At 58.9% G+C, this 19689-nt stretch overlaps 2 protein-coding genes, 1 long non-coding RNA gene and 1 other non-coding gene across 9 annotated transcripts in view; 1 reads left to right on the top strand and 3 right to left on the bottom strand.

The window, feature by feature from the left end:
* PKD1 (polycystin 1, transient receptor potential channel interacting) overlaps positions 1-1931 on the bottom strand; it is a 44583-nt gene extending 42652 nt beyond the window's left edge. For 2 of the 3 annotated variants that reach the window (XM_058710062.1, XM_058710063.1), the window contains exon 1: positions 1479-1929. In XM_058710062.1, coding sequence (XP_058566045.1) covers positions 1479-1693 — 215 coding nt within the window. In that variant the 5' untranslated portion in view covers positions 1694-1929. Of the gene's footprint in view, positions 1-1478 lie in introns of all 3 variants that reach the window. The other variant, XM_058710064.1, reaches the window with a different exon arrangement.
* A 5984-nt stretch (positions 1932-7915) lies between these two features.
* Positions 7916-19621, bottom strand: LOC131501534 (uncharacterized). 2 transcript variants are annotated; one of them, XR_009256823.1, is made up of 4 exons: positions 19218-19461; positions 18876-18990; positions 13659-13790; positions 7916-8670 (listed from the first exon to the last, which is right to left on the bottom strand). It is a non-coding gene; the product is annotated as an uncharacterized LOC131501534 (long non-coding RNA). The 2 variants fall into 2 exon arrangements; XR_009256822.1 differs by lacking the exons at positions 7916-8670; positions 13659-13790 and having other exon boundaries at positions 18867-18990; positions 19218-19621.
* RAB26 (RAB26, member RAS oncogene family) lies at positions 12953-18442 on the top strand. Of its 3 annotated transcripts, none has more exons than XM_058711838.1 (9): positions 12953-13331; positions 14396-14506; positions 16304-16345; positions 16434-16500; positions 16705-16757; positions 17081-17146; positions 17251-17307; positions 17396-17485; positions 17583-18442. In XM_058711838.1, the coding sequence occupies exons 1-9, from the start codon at positions 13140-13142 to the stop codon at positions 17616-17618; spliced, it is 714 nt and encodes a 237-aa protein (XP_058567821.1). In that variant the 5' UTR covers positions 12953-13139; the 3' UTR covers positions 17619-18442. The 3 variants fall into 3 exon arrangements, with proteins under 3 accessions (XP_058567821.1, XP_058567822.1, XP_058567820.1); XM_058711839.1 differs by having other exon boundaries at positions 12954-13331; positions 17399-17485; XM_058711837.1 differs by having other exon boundaries at positions 12956-13331; positions 17409-17485.
* Positions 19095-19177, bottom strand: LOC131501763 (small nucleolar RNA SNORD60). The gene has a single exon (XR_009256890.1). It is a non-coding gene; the product is annotated as a small nucleolar RNA SNORD60 (small nucleolar RNA).
* Positions 19622-19689: the final 68 nt, after the last annotated feature.

Genomic DNA, 19689 nt, shown 5'->3' with positions numbered 1-19689 from the left:
CCCACCTCAGAGACAGCTGGGATGGCAACTTAGGCTTAAGTGATCAGGTGGCTGAGCGACAGGCTCCCACCTGACCCTGGAGAACCCCCAATTCCACCCGACAAAGCCCCAAGGACATCCAGACCACCCAGGAGAAGTACCCACCCCTACTTCACCCACCTACCCGCCAACATCCAAAGTCGTCTCAACACTGGCCACGGGTCCCCTAAGTAAAGGGGCCCACACACTGGAGGCGCCCAGGGAATGTTACAGAACCAAATTCCAGGGCCCATCCCCAGGGTGGGATGGTCTGAGGACACTAAATGCTCCCCAGAGGATTCCAGCATGTGGCCAAAGACAGACGGGACTCCCAGCTCAGGTGCCTGAAAGTGCCCAAGAAATCCACACAGGGCCACAGGAATGCAGATCAGCAGGCCCCGAGCCTGTCCCCTAGCCAGGGGACAACGGTCTGCAAATCCTGGTCCCCTGCACCCTCCCCATTCCAACTCCGGGTCTGGAGCACCTCAGGCAAACGGGGCCCTGCCATGTGCTGGCCGCTACTTGTTCCTGGGCAAATCACACCATCTGAGTCCAAGCGGAAACCTGACAATAGCTCTTCAGCATTTTAAACCAGTCCTGGCAACTCCACCTACCCATTGTCCCCAGGACAACATCGGAGCCCTAGACACGAGGGGCATAAGGTCCATTAAGAGCGCAGCCCACCTCTCGTCCTGCCCCACTCCCTCAAAATGCTCCTGCAGTTGCCACAGTGGGGTGTACCCTACACCCACACATGGCCAAATGCAGCCTCCAAGCCTTGCACACACGGCTCCCTCCTCCCCGCCTCCCGCAGCCTCCAGACTCCTCCTTCAGCATCAGGCCAATTCTTACACATCCTTCGAATCTCTGTCCAGACACCTCTTCCAGGAAGCCTGGCCCGCCATCCCAGACAGAGCTCTCTCCCTCCTGGTTTCCTGCTGCAGAGGTCCCAGGTGCAGAGCGTTCCCCCCAGGCTGCGATCTATTAGCCTCTAATTAGCGTCTAACAGTTTGCGGGTTCCCTTCAGACGCCTCCCACGCAGCCCCCGCGCGCTGCCGCGGGTTCCCCCTTAACTCGCGATTGCGGAGCCCCACCAGGTGGGATACTTCTGCTTTCAGAGAAACCGGGATGTTTCTGCTGCGCCCTGGCCCAGGCCAGGGGGGCTGAGGACCGGCCGCGGTCCCGGGTTTTCCTTATTTAGTCGGGCCGACCTCACTGCGTTTGGAGCCTCGCCCTGGGAGAGGCCTGGCCCGCACTGCGTTTCCCCTTCAGAGGCCGGGGACGCGCCCACGCCCTGCGAGGCCCGCCAGGCCGGCGGCCTGCCCGGCCCGGCCTCTCCCCGGAGCCGAGGGTGCAGGCGCGCCGAGGCCGCCCCACGCCCCGGGCGCCCCCGAGTCCCGGCGCCCGCCCGGCGCCATGGCAACCGCCCGGCCCGCGGCGCAGGGCGGCGGGTTACTCACAGCGCGGTGGCGTCGGCGGGGATGCGCAGCGCGGGTCCGAGCGTCCGCAGTCCGCGGCCGGAGCAGTTGACGCGGCAGGCGGCGCCGGGCGCCGGGCCGCACAGGCAGGGCGGCGCGCACGGCCCGCAGCCGCGCCCGGGGCCCCCCGCCAGCGCCCCGAGCCACAGGCCCAGGCCCAGGGCGAGCGCCAGGCGGGCGGGCGCGGCGGGCGGCATCGTCAGGGCAGCGCGCGCATGGCCCCGGCCCGGCCCCGAGCCCCCGAGCCCGCCCGGCGCCGGCGGCCTCGGCTCAGGCAGGGCCCGCGGACTGCATGGCGGGGCGCGGGGCGGGATCCGACGGCGGCCACGGCCTGTCTGCCTGCGCGACGCCCGCTCGGCGCTCGGGCCCGGCCGCACTCTACGTCCACGGCCGGCCGGTCGCGCGCTCGCGCTGCAGTGCGGGCCCGCCGCCGCTCCTCCTCCAGCTCCTGGCGCGGCGCGGGGCGGGAGGGGGCGGGGCGTCCTCAGGCCCCGCCCTTCGCTCTGCAGGGCGGCCGCGCGCCCGGGGGGTAGGCGGGGCGTCGCGCGGCCGCGCGCACTCCTCCCTCGGGAGCGGCGCGGGTGGGGCCTCGGCGCAGCTGCCCTCGCGCGCCCTCCAGCCTCGGTTCCCCGCCGCCGGGGCGCCCCGCAGCCCTTCGCGGTGGCGAGCGTCGCCGCAGTACGAACACCAGCGGTGGTAACCCCCGCGGCCCGCGACCTTTGAGCGCCCGCTGCGTGCGCTCGCCCACTCCCAGCGCCTCTGTCCCTTTCCGTCTCGGCCGTATTCCAAGCTCCTGGCCCGGGGTAGGCGCTCAGTAAATACGCACCGCGTCCCTCTCTTGGCGCTCCTCCGGAGGGCCGGTGACGTGTGGCGGCTAGTCCCCGCTGTCTCGGAGGTGACGCCCCAGGTGGGCCTCAGCTGGGCGGGGGGAGGCGCAGCGTCCCAGCCGCCGCCGCCCGCCGGGCGGAGGGCAGGAGGCCTCGCTCTGCAGCCGGGGCACCCGCGTCCTACCAAATCTAGAAGAAAAGTGGATTTGTGGCTCTCGGAGCTGGGGAGCCTGGAATGGGGAGTGACTGCTAATGGGTGTGGGGTTTCCTCCTGGGATGAGGAGGACGTTCTCTGGAATTAGGTAGTGGCGATGGTTGCACAGCCTTGTAAATACACTAAAAATCACTGAATTGTGCTCTTAAAAGGATGGATTTTACGTTGTCTCAACTTTCGGTGAAGAAGTAATAAAATTGTTCCACCATCGGGCCATTGTGGATGCCTGACTGTAGGTAGCAGAGCGGTCACAGGGAGAAGTCCCCAGACCCTCACATGGGAGAGGTCCCTGTCCCACTATCCTGAGACCCGGTGCCAGACTGCATCCCAAGGCTTCCGGACTTCCTGTCCTCTGTCCCCCTGCTTAAAATAGCTGGAAACCTCAACCAGACCCACAAGTCTGGGTCTATGTCCTGCTACCTGTCACTGGAAGAGCCCAAGCAAGGTCACCATGGGGCGCACTGCAGCTCTGCTTCCCCTCCCCCCCAGCATGACGTGGCATCCAAACCCCTCACTCTCCTCATCTGTGAAATGGAAATAGCATTTAGGGCTGTTTCAGGGCTGGGGGAAGATCACATCCAGCCCAGAGCCAGCTCTCAGGAAAGATCCCAGGGTGAACAGGTGGGGACCCCATGAGGCAGAGGCCAGGGATGAACAGGGAACAGGTAGTCTGCCATGTCCTGGAGGTCACATGACTCAGGAACAGGCCAGGTGTCTCAGGATCTCCAGGTGTCCAGGGTGGAGGAAGGCGGCCGATAGTCCAGCTCTGGCAGCTGTGGCCCGTTCTCAGGGCTCAACTCTCCAATTTGGAGCCTCTTGGACCAATTCCCTACAGGGTATGGAGAAGGACTTAAGTTAGACAGGAGGGGGAACAGGGAGGGACTGTTGAGCCCGCGAGCCTCTTGGGCCTCATGAACACTTTTATACAGAGTCACAGAGGGAGTGCTTGGGAACCCAGTTTGGAAAACACTGATATGAGGGTCTAAGCCAAGGTGGGGTTGATGGGGTGACGCAGGAGTCCTGGGGAAGGAAGGAAGAGGCTCAGATGGTACCTTATCTGGGGGCTGGGATGGGTGGGCATGACCTCAGGGAGGAGGGATGTGGAGGGAAAGGTGAGGAGTAGGTTCTGGACACGTGGTGCTCTAGGTCACTGAAGAAGGTGCCCAGAGTGCAACTTAAAGGGGGGGGGGGGGTGAGACTGGGAGGGGAGGGTGAGCAGACCTGGGGGAGATGAAAATCCCCAGATGTGGGGAGCCCCACCCTAGAGGAGGAGGGGAAAGAAGGTTTGGAGGGAGTCTGAACAAGAATGCCCCAGAGAAGTAGTGGGAAACAGGTACGGTGTATGGAAGTTGAGGGAAAGGCTACAGGGAGGAAGCCAGCAGGGGCTCGAGGCTGCAGGAACAGAGCAAGGGCTGGGGGTGGTGCAGCCACGCCTGCCCCCTTGGCCCACCCACACTGCACAGAACCACATGTACCACCCCCCCCCCTTAGGGCTTCCAGCACTATCTACAGCCTCCCGCCTCTTAGCCCTTCCCCACGTTGTTCCCTTTGCCTGCAGTGCTTTTCCATCCCACCTCCACGATTACTTATGCTCGCAGAATCAGCAGAGGTGCCTCCTCTAAGAAGCTTCCTCGGCCCCTATGTCATGTGCCAATTGGCATCGCACACTCGGGGGACGCGTATTTATGAGCTATCTATTGCGGGCAGAACACTTATCCAGGTGCATGTCAGCGCCCCTAGTCCTGAGGGTCATCCCATCCCTCGATCCTGCCATGTCACCTGCACAAAGCTGAAGGCACTGTATTCATCCATGACCTTTACTGAGGGCGCATGGAGTGGAGGGGTTAGATAGCAAGCCAGATGCCAGCCGGTTGGTGGCAAGTGAGGGAGTACACGTGGCAGTGGCCCGTTGCTCCTAGATGCTTAGATGTCAGAGGAAAGAGAAGGGTACAGAGTAGCGGTAAAGGGTTTTTCTTCCCGTGAGACAAAGGGGAGGAAACCCACATCCTTCATTTCTCCACCCTTCCCTCCACGGCCTCCTTCCACGGAGTCCTCACGCCTCCCAGGTGCCCGTCCAACCCAAACTTTTAATTCCAGTCAAATGACAAACTTGAGATAGGAAAAGAGAGGTGAAAAATGAGAAAAGCAGGTGAATCCAGTCTAAGTGACTGTTTGAAGAAGGTGGTGGAGTAAATGCAATTGTTTCAAAAGGATTTTGAAACAGAAAAGACGTGTTTAAGGAAAAAATTCATTATCTGGAAATGAAATTCTTGACTCTTTCAACAAACAGAAAATAAAATGGGCCAAAGATTTGTTTGATTCAGAGAGGGGGACATTGGAGAATTGGGTATTATTTTTTAATGTTTATTTATTGATTTTTGAGGTGGGAGAGGGGCAGAGAGAGAGAGAGAGAGAGAGAGAGAGAATCCCAAGCAAGCTCCAAGCTGTCAGCACAAAGCCCAGCATGGGGCTTGAACCCAGGAACCCATGAAATCATGACCTAAGCCCAAACCAAGCATTGATACTTAACCAACTGAGCCACCCAGGTGCCCTGACAATTCTTTATTGATAAAACTTAGATTTTCAGGTAGTTTTTTTTTTTAAGTTTTTAAAAATTTATTTAAGGGGCGCCTGGGTGGCTCAGTCGGTTAAGCATCCGACTTTGGCTCAGGTCATGATCTCACAGTTCATGAGTTCAAGCCCCATGTCGGGCTCTGTGCTGACAGCTCAGAGCCTGGAGCCTGCTTCATGTTCTGTGTCTCCCTCTCTCTCTGCCCCTTCCCTGCTCATGCTCTGTCTCTCTCTGTCTCAAAAATAAATAAACATTAAAAAAAAAATTTATTTAAGTAATCGCTACACCAAATGTGGGGCTTGAACTCACAACCCCAAGATCAAGGCGTCACATGCTCTTCCAACTGAGCCAGCCAGGTGCCCCTTAAGGTTTTTAATGAAGTTAATGATAAAGGGAAAATTGGGGGGGGGGGAGGGGGGAGTACACAAGAAAACCTAATCAGCCCAGGAAAGAATTACAAAAGGAAATAGCGGATCAATGTATTAATCAGAATAAGCATTATTAATCAAATAAGACCCAGCACATGGGTGATCATAATACATGTAAATTTTGTTACATTTCCCTGCTACAGAGCAAGGATTCTCATGATGAGGAGGCATACTAAATATATGTTTAGTACAGTGAAGGCTCCCCTCAGCCCACCCGACCACAAGGACATCTACCTGAGGTGAGGCCTGAAGAGCCGTCTGCAGAGGATCTTGGGACAAGGCAGGACACCCTGACAAGCCAGGTAATTGAAAGATAAATGTAGGAGCCCCTGGGTGGCTCAGTCGGTTAAGCATCTGACTCTTCGTTTTGGCTCAGGTCATGATCTCACGGTTTGCCGGTTCGAGCCCCGCATTAGGCTCCTCATCGACAGCACAGAGCCTGCTTGGGATTCTCTGCCTCCCTCTTTCTCTGCCCCTCCCCTGCTCATGCTCTCTCTCTCTCTCAAAATAAATAAATAAAGCTTAAAATGATTTTTTTTAATTAAAAAAGAAAGGTAAATGTAGAAGGGATAGATTCCTTCTTTGTATTAATTCCAGTCATGGTTTCATGGGTGTATACATATGTAAAAACTTACCAAATTGTACATTTTCTTTTTTAAGGTTTATTTATTTAAATAATCTCGACACCCAAGGTGGGGCTCGAACTCACAACCCTGAGACCGAGTCGCATGCTCTACCGGCTGAGCCAGCCAGGTGCCCTAAGAGTATAAATTACCTTAGAAGAAAGAGTAGAATGGATCAATAAAACAAAGAGAGCTATTTTTTTTTTAATTTTTTTTTTCAACGTTTATTTATTTTTGGGACAGAGAGAGACAGAGCATGAACGGGGAGGGACAGAGAGAGAGGGAGACACAGAATCGGAAACAGGCTCCAGGCTCTGAGCCATCAGCCCAGAGCCTGACGCGGGGCTCGAACTCACGGACTGTGAGATCGTGACCTGGCTGAAGTCAGACGCTTAACCGACTGCGCCACCCAGGCGCCCCGAGAGCTATTTTTAATGTATAAAGCCACTGAGATTTTTAAAAAGAGTCTGCTGGCAAGTGTGACTGCAAGAGAGATAAAAACAAAACACAGGGCATTAAGGTTAAGAACGCAGGTTTATGCACAGAAATAGAAGTAAAAATTATAAAAGAAATATATGTGCAATTGTTCACAAACTTTTGAAATCTCGATAAGATCATTGTATGCTAGAACAAGACAAACTATTAAAACTGACTCAAGAAGAAATAAAAAGTCCAAATAGACCAATCATAAAGGAAGAAATCGAAAACGTAGCAGAGCCATGGGGTAGGGGAGGGGAGAAGACACTTAATCCAGATCTGTTTACGGGAAAATCCCATCAAATGTGGACAGATCAGATATGTGATCTGATGTGATTTTATGTGTACTCTTAGAGGACATGGGCACATCCCAATAAATTTAATGCATATTTATGTGTAATGCAACGTATTCGGTATAGCATAATTTGTATGCCTAAACAAACTGGATTAAGATAGTACAGAAAAAGGAATCCATTGTCCGGTGATTTTCAGGTCTGTCTCAGCCACAGAACCTTTGTTTCACACAAAACCGCAAACTACAAAACGTGGACGGCGCTGAGGGAGCTGAGCAGTGGATCCCAGAGAGATACGGGTCCTGGTGCCCAGAGCCTGTGAACCGGGCCTCACCTGGCAAAAGAGACCTCGCAGATGTGATTAAGTTAAGGGTCTTAAGATGAAGGGTTGTCCTGGATTAGCCAGAGGGGGCCTCAATGTGATCACAACGGTCCCTGTAAGGGGAGATTTGATGGCAGTAGGAAGGCCGGGTGGCTCTGGAAAGGGGAGCTGGAAGAAGGTGGCCACGGGCCAAGGAAAGCAACCTGAAGAGGCAAGGATCCTCCCCAGAAGAACCCAGACTTGCTTTAGCTCCCTAAGCCCCGTCAGCTTCATATCTCCATTCACCGTGGCCTCCCAAGCAGAATGTAACAAATTTGAGCTGTTTTGTGGTGGTACCACATTTACCTGCTATAGATCTTTGTTACCTCTCCTACATTTTTGTGGGAGACTGATAACGGTCGCCACTGCCAGACCTAATAACGGTTTGGGGAGAACAAGCACTTTTATTTCTTTTTTTTTTTTTCTTAATTTTTTAATGTTAATTTTTTATAGGGAGAGACAGAGCATGAATGGAGGAGGGACAGAGAGAGAGGGAGACACAGAATACGAAGCAGGCTTCAGGGTCTGAGCTGGCAGCACAGAGCCCGACGCGGGGCTCGAACTCACAGACCGCGAGATCATGACCTGAGCCGAAGTGGGACAGCCAAACAACTGAGCCACCCGGGAGCCCCAAGCAGTTTTATTTCTCATGGGCGAAAGTCACAGATCACTTTCATAATTAAGGAAAAAAGGAGAGACAAGGCGAGTGCATCACTGGCCCACAACAGGCGCAGCCGGTGCTCGGACTGCTGCGGTTGTCATGGCTACACAGGTATCCGTTTTATTCCTTTATACCTCTGCCTTCCCAGCACAGCACTCAAAGGTTTCCCGGAGAGCCTGGAGTGGGGGGCTGTCCTGTGCTCCTCCAGACAGAGGTCTCACCTGTCTGGGGCCTGAGTGCAGAGTCGGACCGAGCAGCAGCCCGCGGGGCTCAGGCACATTTTGCATCCTGAGACAGACCGCCAAGAGCACTCAGGTCTGAGTACTTGAGCCACGAGGGGAAGGGATGCCAGAGGGCAGTCAGGCTTGCAGGGAAACCACCCACTGCTCCAGCCCTCACACAATAGTCCCTGCCCCAACGGGCGGACACCCACCCCTCACCACCTGTCCTGTCCGGGAGAGCCTCGGTGCAACCCAGGTGAGTGCCGAGTGCCGCAGGCAGGGTGTCTCCTCTCAGCCTCGCGGAAGCAGGAGGGAGCAGGGGCTCAGCGTGGCCCCTGTGCACCTGGGCACTGGGGGGAGCGGCGAGCACACCTCTGACATCAGCTGCTTCCTGGGGTGACTCTCTCTTCTGTCTTCTGGGGGGAGCTGCTACAGTTCCTCTCTGCCGTCTCCATGGCAACGCTCACGTGGATTTCATAGAACATAAGGTGTTTGAGCTGGAAGGGACCTCAGAGATCAGCTCCTCTCGCCCCCTCATTCCAGGCAGAGGGGCGCAGGTTCAGGACACCACGTGCCCCGGGGCCCGCAGCCAGCCAGGGATCCGGGGCCTCTGCCTTCTGGCACCGTCCCCAGCGAAGGTCCCCTCCCTGAGATCACAGGCATCTCAGTTCCCTAGGACTCACTTCTGGGGAGGGGCTCTGGGGGCATGAGACTTGGGAGTGCTGCCACCCCCCCCCACACACACACACACAGAATACAAGACCCCTGAGGTCCAGTCCAGCCCTGTCCTGCTCAGTCACAGACCTGTTCATTGAGTGCTTGGTGGAGACAGGACAGGTGCCGTCCTCAGGAAGCTCAGAGGCTGGTGAGGAGGCCGTGCAGCCCCCTGAGGGACCCGTGGGGAGCAAATGTGTGTCCACAGTGTGTCTGTAGAGCAGGGAGTGGGGGTGGGAGGAGCCTGGAAGGCTGCCTGCCTGGAGGAGGGGGCTCCAAGCAGTGCCTGGAAGGACGAGGAAGACTGCCTGGCTCCAGGACCATGGCCCTGTGGGTCAGCAGAATGTGTCGGTAAGGCTGGCCGGCTTGGAAAATGGGGCTCCAGAGAGGGATTGCCTCAGGCCGTAGGTCCCAGAGAGTTGTTGTGTCTGGGTACTCATGGCACATGTCACTCCATGACAGAGGGTCCGGACAGCCAGAAGGGCAAGTCAGAGGGCAGCATGCCGGAGCTGGAGGCCCAGGCACAAGAGGGCATCAGGAACCCAGGCCGCCACGGGGTGCTGGAGGGAGGATCCAGGAGTGAGGCAGGAACATATCTGGGATTGCTCTCTCCCTTTGCTGAGACACAGATATGTGTCCACCCTCTCTGGCCAGCAGAACCAGCCCCCTGCGAGGAGGGTTAGGCCCACAGGCACCCTTCCTTCACTCCGCACTCTAGCTCGGCCTCAGCACTCACCTCGGCGCCACACCCCGCCTCAGGGACCTGCCCTGGAGGCCCAGAGGTCTTCTTTGCAGGCCTGAAGATCCCAACAGTCTGGGCTTCCCCAAGTCCAGTCAAGGCCACCCTGCTGACCTTTCCCACCAAACTGGCCCCCTTCCTTCCCCTGGCTGGCAGCCTGTTCTAGTTATCTATTGCTGTGGAACAAAAATCCCCCAAATGCAGTTTGGGCAGGGCTCAGTGGGGTCAGCTTATCCCTGCTCCGCATGGAACCCGCCAGAACTAAGCGCCCGTTGCCAGGACAACTCCTATCCTCCACGGGCGGCAAGTGAGTTCCTTTCCACCCGGGATTCTTCACAAGGCTGCTTGGACTTTCTCACGGTATGTCAGCTGGGGCCCAAGAATGAGTGTTCCAGGAGAAGGGATGTAGGAGCTGCTAGTCTAGAAGGTCTGGGTCCAGAAACGGACACAGGGCCACTTCAGCCATAGGTACTGGTCAGAGCAATCACAGACCCAAAGGCAGGAGACCGAAGCCTTCCCTCCTGATCGGGAGGGGTGGCAGAGAACTTGCCCCTTAGCGTACCTCAGCGCTATGCTGCCTCTGCCCCAGGGGCTGATTCCCCCCACCCTGGGTTCCTGCGACCCCTTTCCAACTCATCTCCCCATCTACAGGCGGCACCCTGCACCCCCTCCACTTTACCTCCTGTACTCCTGTAGCAAAGTCCTGTGTTGCTTTGCTCAGCAACTGTGCATGGCTCCCTACTTCTCGCTGAACAATTTCCAAGCCCCTAGGCTGAACTTTCACATTCACTTGTGAATCTAGCCCCCTCCTATGTTACCGATGAGATTTTCTCCAAGCATCCGGACACGACACTGTGGCCTCCTCTCCAAAAGCCCACCCACTGGCCCTCTGAGCTTATATGTATTCACTCCTCTACCTGGCAAGTTTCTCTGTGTCCTCTCCTGCTGGACTCCTGTTCAACCTTCCGAGCCTGGAGCAAATGCTCCTCCTCCACAAGGCTCTGCTCTCACTACTCGGTAACACTAGTCCTGTCTCACTGCACACGGAGGTACCTTCTGCCTTAAATCTTTGCTGGCAATGACGTGTCCTCCTGAAGTGGGGCCCGTTTCTAACTCATATTTCTTTCACGAATTTAATAATAGTTTATTGAGGCCTGGAGCCAGCTGCCAGGAATGTGGCAGTGACCAAGACAAGCTGCTTCCTGTACCCAGAGAACTTCATTCCAGAGAATGAGACAGATGGCGAACAGAGGAACCAAGGGACATAATGATCAAAGATTAGGAGGACTGCTGGAAGGCAAGAGCGGCAGGAGGGATGCTGTGGTCCAGGGACCTCGAACTCTCTCTTCAAAACAAACCGGAGACCTGGGTTTTTACATATACATACTCTAATTCTAAAGGTTACAAGGTCAAGTCTTTCCCTTCTGCTGCTTTCAGCTTCCCGCCCCTCCTAGCTCCCCAGTCTCTCCGAAGTGCCTGCTACCTTCCCTCTTCCCCCATTAACATTAGCCCCATTAGCATTACCCCATTACCCCATTACCCCATTAGCATTAGCCCCACCCTCGACTCAGGCTGCCTTACCTATGGCCCCCACCCCTAGGGCACCCCAGACTCCTTTCTGGTCGCCCTGGATCCTGGGCTTAGTGGGCACTGGCTGAGACCCTGGGGCAGCTACCCTGAAGTTGGCCTCATGGAGGGTAGGTCACCTGGAATCCCCAGGGCCCCAGCAGTGGGAGCTCCACACTCCCACCCCAAACCCCACTGCCCACACATCTGCATTGGCCTGGAAGAAGAGGAGTGAGACAAGAGAGTAGGCCCTCAGAGGGCTTCCTCAGGCTTGTCCCCTGGCTCTGCCAGGGCCCTGAGGGATGGGTCTCCAGAGAATCCTGGGCCAACCCTGCCAAGGGGCAGTGTATGTTCTCTGGAGCCAAGAGTTAGGTACAAACCTCGGCTCTGTCACTTTCTAGCCTGGTGATTTTGGACAGCTCCCTTTCCGTCTCTGGGCCTCAGTTTTCCCATCTGAACATTGGGGATCAGAGCACTACTCACTTCAGAGGATAGGTTTGAGGATAACTTGTGCCTGGCACACAGTGACACTCGGGAAAGGGCGATTTCCACAGCCTCTCCTGTGAAGGGCCTTGCCAGCCCCTCTTGGGAAATCACTCTGTTGAGTTGTCCCCGATCTCTGAGCCCTAGAGGCATCTTCCGTCCATTATAATTATTTGGGCTCTGGGACCTGCCAGCTGAGAGGGCTCAGGCCTCTGAAGGACCTAGGGTCCATGTGTCAGCTGTCACATCTTAGGGGACAGCCAGGCCAACCCTCCAGCTCCCAGAGCGGTATGGAGCAAAGGCTGATCCCCAAAGAAATGCCTTTCTGCCTACACCCGCTGCCCCCAAGCCCTAGGTGAGGGGCATGTTGGCTCACTGCTCCTGGGATTCCATGACTGTCTCAGCCTCATTCTCAAAACCCAGAGAATCTTGGGTGGAGACAGGCAGTTCAGGTGGAGAGGAGGTGTCAGGCTCTGGAGGCCGGTCTGCCAGGGCCTAGCATAGGATTTGGACAGTCAGCACTTGACCCCCTTGGGGCCAGAACCTGGCACCAGAAGGGCAAGGGGCTAGCCACATTCTGGGGGAGGAACCTCCTAGCCCCTTCTCCTCCCAGACCCCTGAGGGCAGAGCCCCAGGGAGAAGGCCCCTCAGAGGGCTTGCTACTGCCCTAAAGTGGATTTCCATTTACCCAAGGGTCCCGAGGCTTCAGCCCAGCGGGCAGAAGCTGCGGGGGAGGGCGCCCTGCGGCTCTCAAGTGCTAGCTGTGTCCTGCCTCTGGTAACCAGCTGTCAGATGAGCCCAGAGCACTGGGAGCCCCCCACCCCAGGTTTGTTTGCCTGCCCTAAGGGGAGAAGTGAGGGCGCAGCAGGCCAGGTGGCATCTCCGGCTGAGAAAGGACAGAAACCCAGGGTGTCCACTCCATGCAGTCCCACTGCCTCAGCGCCCCCTTCTCGGGCAATCCCCTCGTCCCAGGCCCAGAGGCCGTCCAGTGAGGGTCATTGGGCAAGGAGCAGGGCGGGGGGGCGGTGTACAAGCGGGAAAACGACAGGATCCCGCCTCACCCAGACCCACCGCCTCACGGAGGTGGCCACGGAGTGAGGTCGCAGGGCCTGGGGCAGGGCGAGAGCTGCACGCACCGGGCGGACGCGAGCCCACCCGGAGCACCTATAGGGCAGTGCCCGCGCCTCGTGACCCCGCCCCAGGGCGGCCGGCTCATTTGCATGCCCCCGCCCCAGCGCGGCCATTGGCGGCGGCGTGGGGAGGCCGGGCCTGAGTGGCTGCGGGCTGTGGGGCGCGGGGGCGGGGCTGCGGGGAGCCTGGCGCCCGCGATGCCGCCGCCGTCGCCGCCGCCGCCGCCGCCGCCGCGGGACGGGTTCGGGTCCGTGTCGCGCTCGGCGGGCGCGGGGAGCAGAGCGGCCCGGGGCGCGGCGGCTGCAGCGGGAGCTCCCTGAGCGCCCGCCCGCCATGTCCAGGAAGAAGACCCCCAAGAGGAAGGGGGCCAGCGGGCCCGCTGCCTCCGCGCTGCCTGCGGCCGACGGGTCCCGGCCGGAGCGCCCAGGGACTGCACGCCCCGGCCCCCAGGCGCGGCCCAACGGACCCCCGCAGCCCGGCCGGCCCTCGCTTGGCGGCGGCGACTTCTACGACGTCGCCTTCAAGGTGAGCCGGCCCCCGCCCCAGGCGAGCGCAGCAGGTGGCGCTCCGCCGGAGCCGAGCCGGGAGAGGTCGGGGAGGGGATGCAGGGCCCCGCGGACCCTCGGCGGGGAGCCCGCCGGAGCGGCATCCAGCAGCTGGCACGGTGCATGGCATACACACACAGCCTTCAGACCCGGATTTCAGATACCCAACAGCTGGCAGGGTCTGCCCCCTAACGCCACAGCTGGCAGGGCTGGACAAAGGGTCCCAGACCTGGCAGGTGCTCCGTCCCGGGTCCCGAATGACACCGCCCCCGCCCCGCCCCCGCCCCCGCGCGGGGCCCAGTCTCACCATTTCCCATATGCTGCCTTCCGCACCCCCAGGGTCTGTGGGGCTTCTGTTTTTGGAGGACGGGGGAGATTAAGAAGAGGTTTGCCAGTTGGGTAGGGAGCACTAGAGCCTTCTTCAGCCCTCGGCAGGAGCCTGTGAATCGTGGAGGGGTTGTCAGGACTGTCTTTGGGTTTGGAGCCTTGGGCAGCAGGCTGGGGGAGGGGAGGAGGGGGGAGACCTGACTGCCCCTCCTGCTCCACAGACCTGACCCAGGCCCCTGGTCACACCAAGATCTGACTCCCATGTGGCAAATTCCTCCAGAGTCTTACTGGGATGGGAAGAAGCCCCTGGCACAGAGACGCCTGCAGGCCTTTCAGAAGGTCTCCAGCTACCAATCCCCAGACTCGGCTCCCGACCAAGCCGCACATGCTTTCCTTCCAGATCAAGCATGATGTCCAGGGTCTGGGGGTGGGTTGGGTAGGACCCTGGATGGAGGCAGCTGCCCCCACTCCTCACTGGTTGAATTGGGCCACTGTTCAAGAGGGGACAGAACCTTCTGGAGGTGGGAGCCTGGAGGTCTAGGCTGGCAGCCACCATTGCTGCTATGTCTCCCCCAAGTCCTGCCGAACCTGTGAGCCTGAGACCGGCTCCTCCACTCCTGGCCAGGCCAGCGCAGGGAAGGCCAGACACCCCTCTGGGTGGGCCAGCACCTTGGTCCCCTCTGTCCCTAACACCTCTGACCCTCCTGTTCGCCCCAGGTCATGCTGGTGGGGGACTCAGGCGTGGGGAAGACCTGCTTACTCGTGCGCTTCAAGGACGGGGCTTTCCTGGCAGGGACCTTCATCTCCACTGTGGGCATCGACTTCCGGGTGAGAGTGGAAGCTCACGTCCTAAGCACTGAGCTGGCCCAGCCATGCCCTGGGCCCCTGACACCAGCTCACTGGGCTCTCACAACCCCCGTGGGCAGCTGGTTTCTCCGTTACCCCAGTGACAGCAACAGGCTCATAGGGTGGAGCTCGAGCTCCTGTGTGGACCACCCGGCTCTCAGGGCCCAGGTGGTTGAGGTGGGCTGCCTTACCCACCAAACTACACCTCCTGACCCCCTAAGGGTCCTGAAGACAGGTGAGGGCTGCATCTGACTGAAGCGGGGAGAGCACCCCTGTGCCTGGAGCTACCTTCTGTGCCTCAGGGTAGGTGGGCCGTGGTGCCTTCCCACCCCCCGGGTGATGGCTGAGAGAGGACACTCAAGGCCCATGTTCACTTGGAAGGCAAACATCACTGTCCTTCTGTACAGAGGTGCCAGGAAGCCTGCCAAAGGACCTAGGAAGACAGGTGGTGTGGAGCACTTACCCCCTCTGGGAGCAGGGGCGGGTCCCTGCCCTTGGGTGAGGAGGCTCACGGGAAGTGCTGCCGCCTGGCTGTTCCCCCCTCTTCGAGAGCCCCCTCCCAGGTTGCCCCCAGCGGGAGGGGTGTCCTGGGGTCTTCTGGGGGGAAGGGAAGTGCCCCTGGACTTCAACTCCCTCTCATTTCCCCCCACCTGGCACCTTTAGCAGCCTGTGGAGTCAGCAGGCGACGTTGAGGGCTGCGGCCTTAGGCCTGGAGGGTGGCAGCATTCCAGCCCCCACCTCGAGTCACCAGTCTAAATTCTTGCCTTGCCAAGGTGCTGGTGTGTTCTAGACAAATCCCAAATTTGCATTTTTTCTCACCCTTTAATTAGACCCAGTTGGTGGGAGGCTGGGAGGGAGGCCCATTCTGGGAACAGGAAAGGGGGCTCCTCCCAGTCTGGGGAGCCATGGGTTACCTGCTTGAGGGTCCAGGTCCCCTCAAGTCTTCTGAGATGAAGTAAGGGTTCAGGTGCCGAAAGGGGGCAGCTCTGACCCTGGACAGATGGTCCTTGGCCTGTTTGGGGCCCATCTCCCCCCTTCTCACCTCCCTCTTGGCTCTGGGGCAGGTGGCGAGGGAGGTGAGGCTGTTTGGTTCACACCCCTGTTCAGAGTGCCAGTGAAGGCAGGGTGTCCTTCCCAGCCCCCCCCTCCCCCCCCCACCTCAGCCCAGCAGATGGCTGTGCCATTGGTTCCTTGGAGACCCAGAAGCACCCTGACAGCAGGAGCTTGGGGAAGAGGGGGGCGGTGGTGTTCCAGCTGCCAGGGGCCCCCACCCCCACCACAGCAGATGGGAACGTGGGGTTGGGTCTTTCCCTGCCACTAGCCCTGCACCGGGAAGGTCCGGCTAGGAATCTCTACCGGCCAGCAAACATTTAACGAGCACCCACTGTGTACCAGGCAGTTTCAGGCTCTGTGGTTACTGCGCTGGGACCCGCCCTCAGGGGGCTGCAGCTCTTAAAACTAGGAAGTTGGCTACGGCTAGGCACAGGGTGGAAGTGGGCAGCCAGGCTGGGCTGGAGGGGAGCTGGCAGAGGGAAGGGAGTGGGGGGAGGCGGGGGCAACAGGACTCAGAGACTGACCAGGTGGGTGTTGGAAGTCACCTTCAAGGGCAGGGAGCTGGTGGAGCAGGTGCTGGGCCTCCAGGGTGGGAGTGGGCTACCAGGAGGGGCTCACCAGGGGGAGGTGCAGGAGGCGCGGTGAGGGGGGAAGCTGGGAGCTCCTCACAGGAGGGCAGCAGTGTTCTAGCTGTTGGTTGCTGGACCAGGCTGGTTGTTATTTCAGAACAAAGTTCTGGATGTGGACGGCATGAAGGTGAAGCTGCAGGTGAGTGGTGTGGGGAGCAGCGGGGGTCAGAGGGTTGAGGGTAGTGAGCACCCAGGAGGAACTGGCAGCCCTGTGCCTGTCACTCCAGATCTGGGACACAGCTGGCCAGGAGCGGTTCCGGAGCGTCACCCACGCCTACTACCGCGATGCTCATGGTGAGCTTGTGGGTGGGGGATGCCGGTCCCGGGGAGTCAGAGGCTGTGCCCTCGTGGGTGTCAGGTTTCCCTGGCTTCTGCACAGAGGAGGGTGCCCTGGGCAGGAGCATGGCAGGAAGTGTGGAGGCTGTGATGCGTGTGGGTGTGGGTGACAGGAAGCTGTGGTGGGCCCTGGAAGTGTCCTCACTCGTCCTCTGCCCCCAGCACTGCTGCTGCTCTACGATGTCACCAACAAGGCCTCCTTTGACAATATCCAGGTCAGTGGTTTCCTTCCTGGTGGTGGTGGCAGGAACAGGCCGTGATGGCATTAGGGTCCCAGGGGGCTAAGGACCCTACCGACTGCAGGGAGACGGCCCCTCTGGTGGCTCAGGTGGAGTGTGAGCTGAAGGGAGTCTGAGGACCTTCCAGCTCTGTCAGTCCAACACCTTGGGTAAGGTGCTTGTTGAGGGACCCAGGGACCCAGATTTCTGGGCCTTCCTATTAGCCAGAGCCCAACAGGCACCCCAAGCAGTGAGGCCTGGAGGGGCAAGGGGTGAGCAGAGTGCCAGCCTCCAGCCTGGTCTCAGCTTTTCCCCCACAGGCCTGGCTGACGGAGATCCAGGATTACGCCCAACAGGACGTGGTGCTCATGCTGCTGGGGAACAAGGTGGGCACCCCAGCCCATCCTCTCCACCGTGGCTCTGTATGGGGGCAGGGGTGGTAGGGTAAGCCCTGGGCCAGCTCTCACCAAGACCCACCCCCCCATGCCAGGTGGACTCTGCCCAGGAGCGTGTGGTGAAAAGGGAGGATGGGGAGAAGTTGGCTAAGGTGAGCCGGGGTGGGGTGGGTGTCCGGGGAGCGTCCCTGGGGTTGCAGGGCCTGGGCTATCTCCACCAGGCTGCCACCTGGCTGGCAGCAGCTGTTTGCAGGAGTACGGGCTGCCCTTCATGGAGACCAGCGCCAAGACAGGCCTCAACGTAGACTTGGCCTTCACAGCTGTAGCAAAGTAAGTGCTGGTAGTCATCAGGAAGATCCTCCAGACCCAGAGTCTGAATCTCTCTGTTGGTGGAGGAAGCTGTCCCATGGTCCCCTCTGCCCCACAGGGAGTTGAAGCAGCGCTCCATGAAGGTCCCCAGTGAGCCTCGCTTCCGGCTGCACGACTACATCAAGAGGGAGGGCCGAGGGGCCTCCTGCTGCAGACCCTGAACCTGACTGGGCACTGCCACTGCACATCCTCTGGGAGGCCCCTGCAAGGCTGGACAGAGGGTCACCTGGCAGTCAACTCGAGGGCGGCCGTTTCTGGGACTCCCAGACAGAGCCTCGTCTTTCCCTAGAGCCTCAGTTCCAACAGGCTTCGCGGAGCCAGTGGGTCTGCAGCCCCTGACTCAGGGCCTTGCCCCCAAGGCCTTGATGGAGAAGCAACCGCTTCCCGTACAGGAGACACCCCACAATGTACAGCCCATGCGGGGAGCCTGGTCTTGCTGCCACGGCACTCTGCTGCCCTCTCCTGGACGCGCCCAGCTTCAAGGCTGGACCCCGGTGCCAGCGCCACGTGTACAGTGCCTAACCCCTCAAAAGCCATGTCTTCAGCAGCACCCGCTGCCCAGGCAGGGAAAGGCCGGACTCCTGTCCGTGCCTGGGGCAGAGGGCTTCGCTGCACATCCAATCATGCATCTGTGCCCCAAGGACCAAAGCTGCCAGCCCACACACTCAGAGACTCTGGTTCAAACATCAGCAGGGTCTTCCTCTCGTGTTGCCTGGAGGACGCCAAGTTTGCGGCTTTCTAATACACGAACGGCATGTGGGAAATCAGAAACCGTCAGGGAAACTAGATCTGCCAGCCCAGCTGAGGCCTGTGCAGAGTGAGGTCAAGCCAGGAGGCTGGCAGTGTGCTCCAGCTCATAGGTCTTTAGGTTAAGAGTCTTTGTTTTCAGTCCTGGTGAATAAAGTTGTGTTTTCTGGACTGCCGGTCTCTTCTGTTACAAGGAATCCCCTTCTTGCGCCCTCGGCAAAGTACGGGTTGAAGACAACGCTAAGAGGGTAGTACCCTCAACTAGGGCTGCTGCCTAGGGAGCACGGGGAACCTAGGTGGTTGGGTGGTTGATGTCCACTTCCCTCTGCAAGACCCAACGAAACAGAAAACAGTGCTCTGTGGCCGGTGAGGAGGAAGAGTTCCTCACCTGCTTAAGACAAAGACCCCCGCTCCGCCCCGGGATTTCTGCTCTTACAGGCAAAAAACCGAGAAGGCATCCCAATAGTTGAAAGGTCACCGTGTGAACATCCATCTTTCTCTACCCTTTCCCAAGACTGCCACGGAACGAGCCAGTCCTCCCGTGGAGTCCTCTGGGGAGCAAACGCGTGCGAAAATAAACACACTTGCGCTCCCATCAACTCACCACCCCTGCTTTATTGTTAAGCGCCGCAGATACGGACGTGGACTCCCGCCTTACCACCAGGCCCCGGGCTGACGTTCATTTACGTCCACGGTCTCCAAACACGTCACCGACCGACCTAAAAGTCAGACACACAGAGCCGAAATGTAGACAGAAGCCCGCTACCCCGATTTTTTGGAGATGTTTTCACACCAGCCCCTCCTGTCAAGGGGGCGCACCCTGAAGCCTCAGTCTTGCAAAATAATCAGACTGCACATGCAGTTTTCATACGAGGTGTCAGAAACGAAAGCAATTCATCACAGGCTCCAAGCTGCAGAGGGGAAACCAAGCCCGGCCCAGGCTTACCTGCGGAGAGAAGTCGGTCTGGAGTTGCACCTTCCCAACAGAAAGGGACGGGTGGGGGGGGGCGGAGCAAGGAACGCGTACAACGCTGAAGACAGAGGCGGAGCCCCGGCGGAAGATGGCCCTGGAGGACCCCTCAGCCCCATTCGGGGCCCAGATCCTCCCCTAACGTGGACTCACAGCATCCGCACAGACAAACGCCCACGGCCGCCACTGGATTCCCAAAAGAAAGCACGCGCCCGAGGCTGAAGCTTTTATAGAAAGTGCCCCACCTCTGCGATTGGGCAATCATGCCGGAAGTACCCGCCCCCGGTCTCTTAGACCAGACTCGCGAAGCTTCTCTCTTTAGCAGAGGCCTTGGAACTTAACTGTGAGCGACAGATGCACAGAACCAATCAGACTCCGATCTGCAACATAGAGTGATTCTGAAGCTGCCAATCCCGCCCCGCGACGTCAGAGCCGCCGGAATTCGTAG

Source organism: Neofelis nebulosa, chromosome 18, assembly GCF_028018385.1.
Source record: "Neofelis nebulosa isolate mNeoNeb1 chromosome 18, mNeoNeb1.pri, whole genome shotgun sequence".
Lineage (NCBI taxonomy): Eukaryota > Metazoa > Chordata > Mammalia > Carnivora > Felidae > Neofelis > Neofelis nebulosa.
Note: the sequence above shows the minus strand (reverse complement) of the source record. Positions and strands in the feature narration are given on the sequence as shown.